Consider the following 7,889-nt stretch of genomic DNA (forward strand, 5'->3'; position numbering starts at 1 on the left):
CGCTGCCGCCCGTGTCCTACACCAAGGTAGCGTGTCCGCCCCCAGGGCCGCATTAGTAACCCCTTGTAACTGTCGGTACAGGTGAATACAGTTGTCTGCGGGTAGACCTGGTCTTCAAGCGCGAGTTCTCGTACTACCTGATCCAGTACTACATCCCGTGCTGCATGCTGGTGATCGTGTCCTGGGTGTCCTTCTGGCTGGACCAGAACGCCGTGCCTGCGCGGGTCTCGCTGGGGGTCACCACCCTCCTGACGATGTCCACGCAGACCTCCAGTATAAACAATACTCTGCCACCGGTGTCCTACACCAAGGTCAATCCGCGAGTGTCTCGGTGTGTCCTGCATCCCGTGGGGCCAGCACGCCCTCGCCCACGCCAAGCCCACGCCCACGCCCACACTAACGCCGCTGCCTGCATGTACTACTCCCGTCCCGCCCACACCCTGCTCGGTCCCGCCCCGCCCGCAGGGATGCGGGCGGGGCGGAGCAGGAGCTGGCCGTGGCGGGGCGTGGCCGGGCTACCTCCCGCACTCACGCTTCTGTGTGTGTGTGTGTATGTGTGTGTGTGTGTGACAGGTAGTGTTAGCAGTACAGAATTAGCAGCGTGTCCTGTGTTGCCAGCCAGACCGCTGACGTAGGTCAACTAACGATTTTTTCCCAACCCACCCTGTCAGAATCCAGCGTTACTGTGTTGTGTTTTACTGACAGGAGTAATGCAGTCCAGGGCTGTATTACCAGCCAGTGTTACTAATATGTGTTGACAGTCAGTGTTACTAACATGTTTTGAAGGAGAGTGTTAGCAACTGGTGTCTGGAAACAGTGTTACTGCATCAGATCACTGCGGGCTGTGTACACGGAGTTGTTGATGAGAGAGAGAGAGAGAGAGAGAGAGAGAGAGAGAGAGAGAGAGAGAGTGAGAGAGAGAGAGAAACGCAAGATGACTGTGTAGGCATAGCCTGCTTGAGGCCCCTTGTTTAACCTTTCCGCCCCGCCCCGCCAGCCCTGTTTTGCTCCGCCCAGCCCTGCCCCGCCCTCTCCTCCTATTTTCCAACGAGGAGAGAGTGAGTGTGAGGGAGGAAGGGAGAGGGTTTGTTTCTCGCTAAGCTACACAGGCTTGGCAGTTTTTACAGCTTCCATGACAGGTTTGGTATACGCGGCTCAGAGTAGACAGCCAGCTCCCCTTAGCTTGTTTTCCCCCTCCCTCACCCTCCCCGACTTGCTCACTCGCTCCTCCCATTCCCCCTAAGCCCCGATCGGCCGTATGTGCACGACTCGTACTTTGGAGGTTGCCCCGCCTCTCCCAAAATTGTTCCTTAAAATTGTTAGCTAGACCCACCACTACCACCATCGCTACCACTACCCGCAGCCACTCGTCAGCTTCAAGAAACAGCAACTCTCTCCCTGACTCCCACTCGCTCTCCTCTATGACTCCTTTCCTTACTTTATCCTGTTCCATCCTCTCCGACTTATTTTCTTCCTCCCTTCTTCCTTTCCTTTCTGCCCAGAGGTATATATCTATATAATATACCCACCAGCCCGGCCCTCTTGTCTGCCTGTTGTGCTTGTGTTCTGCAAAAGTATTTTATGATGGTGAGAGAGAGAGAGAGAGAGAGAGAGAGAGAGAGAGAGAGAGAGAGAGAGAGAGAGAGAGAGAGAGAGAGAGACTACAGGTAAAGAGAGGAAAGGTGACACTGAATTCCGCTCCTCCGTCACTGTAATTTGTTTCGAGAGACGAGGAAGTGTAGTCAGGCACCTTTCCTTTCCCCTCGCTCGAGCATGCGTGCTGTGCGTGCATGAGTGCGTGTTTGGTGCTTGCGTGCAATCATATATATGTGTTGTGTGTGTGTGTGTGTGTGTGTGTGTGTGTGTGTGTGTGTGTGTGTGTGTGTTTGTGTTGTTTCTCTACAGGATACTAACAATACGGTTTTTCCTTCATCGTTTCCCGGCCGTCTGTGTGGCGTGGTATTGATGGCCCTCGCCCCCGCCATCGTGCACCGTGCAGGCCATCGACGTGTGGACGGGTGTCTGCCTCACCTTCGTGTTCGGCGCGCTGCTTGAGTTCGCGCTCGTCAACTACGCGTCCCGCTCCGATAAGCACCGCGAGAAGCTCAAAGAGAAGCTGAAGGAGCATAAGAAGCAGTGGGAGATGGAACACGCGGCGGCGCTGGAGGCGGCGCTGCAGGAGGCCGGCGAGGACGGCCACACCTTCGGCATGGTGGGTGCTGATCATTGTCATCATTATGCTTTTTCTTCCTTTTGTATTAAATGTTAGTTCCTGTACTGTAATTTTTGCTGTTCCTCCTCCTCCTCCTCCTCCTCCTCCTCCTCCTCCTATTTCTCCTTCTTCCCCTTGCTATCGCTTGTGATGTTTGACTGGTGGAGCTGCTGCTGAGTGCTGACGCTGTTCTGTTTCTCATAGGATACTAAATAACACTGATGTCGTCCCTCTGCATCACCCGTAAGGATGTACCTCGTGTCGCGTTGTTGCAGCCACCTGACCCCTGCACCACACCTCCCACCACCCGTCACCAAGCGTCCCTCACCCTGCCTGCTCTTACAGTCTGTAGCAGCCTCCCCTACCTCACTCACCACACCCGTAGTCCTTCATCATCGCGGCCTGCTCTGCCCGGGTGCCCCCGCTGGTGCAGCCTCTGTGTGTGTGTGTGTATGTGTGTGGACGCTGATGATGTGACATACGTCTTGAGAATTAACACGAAAAAAATAGTCCTTACTAAACACGCACATATTTCTCTCTCTCTCTCTCTCTCTCTCTCTCTCTCTCTCTCTCTCTCTCTCTCTCTCTCTCTCTCTCTCTCTCTCTCTCTCTCTCTCTCTCATCTCTCTCTCCTCTCTCTCTCCTCTCTCTCTCTCTCTCTCTCTCTCTCTCTCTCTCTTATATATATATATATATATATATATATATATATATATATATATATATATATATATATATATATATATATATATATATATATGAGAAAAATGTTTGTTATTGTTGAATTTCTTGTTAGTAGCCAAATTTGGGGCTCTAATGGCGGATCGGTGACGGCGTCATAATGCAGCATTTTTCTTTTCCCTCTCAGTCTCAGGCTGGCAGTCATTTGCACCAGCCTGAGGCTACCAAATAAGGGTTGGTGGTAGCGTTCCTCGTGTGTGTGTGTGTGTGTGTGTGTGTGTGTGTGTGTGTGTGTGTGTGTGTGTGTGTGTGTGTGTGTGTGTGTGTTGCTCCCCAGCAGTCCATGTCCAGGCGCAGGTAGAGCGGCTGCCCCACACACTCAGTCAAGTCAGGCCGATCCACTTGTTGATTTTGAAAAGCTAAGGCACCGCCGTCTCCCCGTCTGGCCACCCGGGCTGCGCCTGCCACTCGTCACTCCCACCTCGCCTCCCCCTCCCCGCACCGTGACTGACGGACGGCCGCGTCACACTGAGAACGAGAGTGAGGGAGCCTCACTGATATTTTTTGTTGATGTTGTTTCTAAAGAGTTTCCGTCTTGCCTCGCCAGCCGGCCACGCCCACACGACCCCGCCGGCTGAAGGATCTCCTATTGGCCAAGATGGTGAGTGGCGGCGCCGCCCCGCCCCGCCCTGTCCCCCGGGGCACTTGTGCACTCTCTCAGTCTGACGCGATTATCGCTGCCTCTCTCTGCTGACACTGTCCGATACTACCCTGCCACTGCCTTAGTATTTCTTTAGTCTGTAATGTTTACACCTTGAACCCTCGACAAGCCTGGCAGTGCTAACCATATCCTCTACATAGCATACTGCCCCTGCCCTTGCGTCCCTAGTGCTGCTCTGGCCCTCCTGTCACCGACTTTGTCTCTGAACCTTTCAGCCCTACCATGACACTGTCACCGCCCTAACCCACACGTCCTTGTCTTTCCCTGTCCTGGTCCACTGTTCCTGCCGCGGCCTTCTTGTCACTGTCCATGCGTCTGCCATTCTTGACGTCAATATGTCTTTTTCCTGATGATCTTGTGGACCCGTTTCACTGGCTAAGCGATCCGCAGACTCCGCCTCAGTAGTTCTTTAGCCGCGCTGTCGAGACACTTTACTCCCTTAGCGGTCTGACTGACGCCGCTCGACAGCCTGCTGATAGCCTGGCTGATGGCGCACGCCACCTAGCGGTCTTAGCGCATGTCTCCTGCTTGTAGAGAGTAGCAGAAAAATGTGATTGCATGTGTGTGTGTGTGTGTGTGTGTGTGTGTGTGTGTGTGTGTGTGTGTGTGTGTGTGTGTGTGTGTGTGTGTGTGTGTGTGTGTGTGTGTGTGTGTGTGTACGTGCGTGCGTGCGTGCGTGTGTGCATGTGCGCGCACGCACTTGCGCTCGTGAGCGTTTGTGTGCGCAAACGGTGATAGGTAGCACAGTATTGACGGCCTCTTTCTTCCAAACCGCTGCCACCAGAATGTGGCTGCGGAATGGACGCGGGTTATCCCACCGCTGCCACCAATATGATTGGAGGAGGGTCTTGAACACTCTCCCTGCCTTTAATCCTTAGAGCCTCACCAAGGCCACACAAATTCACTAACTCTCTCCTCCTCTCTCTCCTCTTTCAGAAGCCCCTCGTGTCTCGCCACAATGGCGGTATGGGTGGGGATAAAAGGCCGTGTGAGATCCACCTAACGGCGCCGCGCCAGAACTGTTGTCGCACCTGGCTGTCCAAGTTCCCGACGCGCAGCAAGCGGATCGACGTCATCTCCCGCATCACCTTCCCCATCGTGTTCGCCTTCTTCAACATGGCCTACTGGAGCACCTACCTCTTCACCGAGGAGGAGGAGGGCAAGGAGTAACGGGAAAGAGTTCAGGTGAGGCTCACGGAGAGATGGTAGTCTGAATAAAAGACTTACCTGAAATTCAAATATTTGTAAAGAGTAAGGTGACGGTGTGTTGACCTGGCTCTCTTCCCTTTATTAACCTGGGCTTCCTGTTTGTTTGATGATCCCAAACTGTGTACATATGTCTCTGTTTGTAATTGGCTAGTGTGAGGGGCACAGTAGTGGAGTAACATGAAAGAAAGACCTGGATGTATGCCATTGAGTAAAACCCAAATGCAATGAAGAGATTAAATGTGTCTGTAGGAATAGAATGGTGAAAGATAAATATATAGATAGCAGTAATTTACATATAATCGTAAACTTGTAGAGTGCTTTTGATATTTATCCATTGTTTCACATTAAAAAATCTACTACCAGTCTTATTAACGCTAAAACTAGTATCAACACTATCGGTACCATGTTGCTGCTGCGCTTACTACTACTTACTACTACTACTACTACTACTACTACTACTACTACTACTACTACTACTACTACTACTACTACTACTACTACTACTACTAGGAATAATAATAATAATAATAATGATAATAATAATAATAATAATAATAATAACAATAATAATAACAATTACATTTATATTGCAGATAATGGGAATGACATCACATTTTCAAGGGGATTCGTTATCAGGGCGAAGTCAAACAAACAAGACAGCAACAAACAAACAGAGATCACGAGAGGAAGGCAGGTGATGGAGAGTTTACCGAGTCATTGAGTTGAATCTTCGCGTGAGTCACTGACGGAACGAACATAGACTTCTTCCCGGGTGACTGACAACGATTGACTGACTAACGACAGCGATTGACTGATTAACGAATGATGGATGTGTAACTGACTGCTTAAGTGATTCAATGACTGACTAAGTGACTAACTGGCTGAGTGCTTGACTGACTAACTGGCTGAGTGATTGACTGACTGATTGGTTGAGTGAAAGACTGACTGACTAACTGGCTGAGTGACTGAGTGACTAATTGCCTGAGTGAAAGACTGACTGACTAACTGGCTGAGTGATTAATTGACTGATTGGCTGAGTGATTGACTGACTGACTAACTGGATGAGTGATTGGCTGACTGATTAACTGGCTGAATGACTCATGGACTCAGGTGCACCGTGAATTAATGAGGAATGGGTGACTGAGTGACTGAATGAATTGTTGACTATGAATAATGATTGAATGAATGAATGTTTGACTGAAAATTACACATATCAATATTTTCCGGAGTGAGGTAAATAGAAATATATAGGATTAAATCACAAAATTATTATATTAATAGAGTTAAATTGAAGAATATGGATTAAATCACATAATAATAATACCAACAATTACAGCAAATTACAGCAACAACAACAGCAACTACTACTATTGCTAATAGGGTAATAAATTGACGTCCATGAGTAAAAGAGAGAGAGAGAGAGAGAGAGAGAGAGAGAGAGAGAGAGAGAGAGAGAGAGAGAGAGAGTTGGGAGGAATGGGAGGAGGGAGAAAACAAACATAAACAGGCAGACAGGTAGACAAAGAGACAAATAGACAAAATTAAAGAGTGATAGAATAAAAACTACACGCAAGACAAAACTTAAATAAAAAAAAAGCACACGACAATCATTTGACTCACGAACGAAGAAGAGTAAGAAGAAGTAGAGATTAGAAGACGACTCCCCAGTAAAGCAATACCTGCATTACGTAATACCTCCTCGGCACAACAACAACAGTAACAAGAGGAGAAGGAGCAGGAAAACAGTTGACTTTCCGTACGCCAAGGCTTGCTTTCACCACCACCACCACGCCATGTTCTACTCACCCGCTGCATACCACACAATATTATACATTTATTCCTCCCAATGTATACACGTAATATAAGTACAACCAACATCACCTGCGTTCCACTTTTTTGTTTCTCGTGTTTATAATAATAATAATAATAATAATAATAATAATAATAATAATAATAATGATAATATTGTACTAGAAAAAAAATTGTATTAGGATCGTCCAGTGCAAGTTGTAGTTATCTTTAGCCGTAGAAAACGGGGGTGTACGTGTAAAACAATAGTTATAGAGAATGAGATCGACAGAAAATGGGAAATATCTTCTCGCCTTCCAGTACACAATGAAAAGAAAATGCATAATGTTTGTGGGTAACTTTTACAACAAAGGACACACACTAAGGAGAAGTGTATATATTGCGTATTTAGACTCTTGGAAGTAAAGGAAGAAAGAGTATATTACGCCAGAGTGTGACCTGTATACTGATTTTTTCTTAATTTCTTGTTGTATTAATATTCTCACACTCAAGACGCATTTTTGTACTGCTTGAAACATTGAGCGTCTCGCAGTTTCGTTTGTAAATATTAGTACAGCCTAATGAAAAGGAAGAAAGAGTAAGAGGAAGAAGAGAAGTTACCGCTGCACAAGAGAAAGATCAGGAAGAAACTAAAGAACCGAGAGTAAGTCTTAACACGAGCAGATCGAGTCAGTCAGGCAGCAAGTGTGCATAGGAGGGCAGGCAGTACTTGTAGTGAATGAGACAGGAAGCATAGTGTTAGTAGTCTAGTCACTTAACACGTACATAGTGAGTAGTAGTCAGACATTGTAGGTACCTATCTATACTAATGACAGTCAGTCAATCGATTACTTAAGTCAGGCCAAGCGTAGTGCAGTCTCATCATCGCTCTCGGTGTTGTCAATTAGTCTCAATAAGTCAAGTAGTGGTGTAGAGAAGTCATTATTACTACTGTAGTGTTTGTACCTGCAAGTAAAAGTCTGCTGTATCATAATATTTCCACGTTTTCTGTATGTAGGCTTTTCAGAAGAGTGTTGATTGATTGCTTGAGCTTCCTCGGTTACTAAGGTTTTTATGTGCGTATAGAGGGATTTATATTCTACTGGTTTGATTACCGATTCATTGTTTTCTATTCGTGAAAGGGTTCAGGGACAAAGGGATTGGGGCTGAGGGAGCTTTGGGTTACGTGAATTTACCGTTGCTAAATAGTCTATATAAATAACTTTATTGGTTACGTTATAATATGTTGGTGTGCGTCAATTCAAGTGTTTGTCGTCA

The 7,889-nt window shown here is 47.4% G+C and overlaps 1 protein-coding gene across 8 annotated transcripts in view; it reads left to right on the forward strand.

Moving 5' to 3' along the window:
• LOC135108368 (glutamate-gated chloride channel-like) overlaps window positions 1-7,163 on the forward strand; it is a 122,821-nt gene extending 115,658 nt beyond the window's left edge. For 3 of the 8 annotated variants that reach the window (XM_064019289.1, XM_064019292.1, XM_064019291.1), the window contains 5 exons: window positions 1-26; window positions 2,000-2,212; window positions 3,501-3,554; window positions 4,551-4,799; window positions 5,417-7,163. The exon at window positions 1-26 is cut by the window's left edge and continues 204 nt beyond it. In XM_064019289.1, the coding sequence (XP_063875359.1) occupies window positions 1-26; window positions 2,000-2,212; window positions 3,501-3,554; window positions 4,551-4,784 (527 nt within the window). In that variant the 3' untranslated portion in view covers window positions 4,785-4,799; window positions 5,417-7,163. Of the gene's footprint in view, window positions 27-81; window positions 312-1,999; window positions 2,213-3,500; window positions 3,555-4,550; window positions 4,800-5,416 lie in introns of all 8 variants that reach the window. The other 5 variants (XM_064019293.1, XM_064019296.1, XM_064019295.1 and 2 more) reach the window with 3 other exon arrangements.
• The last annotated feature ends 726 nt before the right edge of the window (window positions 7,164-7,889 follow it).

The sequence above is a fragment of the Scylla paramamosain genome, chromosome 17 (genome assembly GCF_035594125.1).
Source record: "Scylla paramamosain isolate STU-SP2022 chromosome 17, ASM3559412v1, whole genome shotgun sequence".
Taxonomy (NCBI): Eukaryota; Metazoa; Arthropoda; class Malacostraca; order Decapoda; family Portunidae; genus Scylla; species Scylla paramamosain.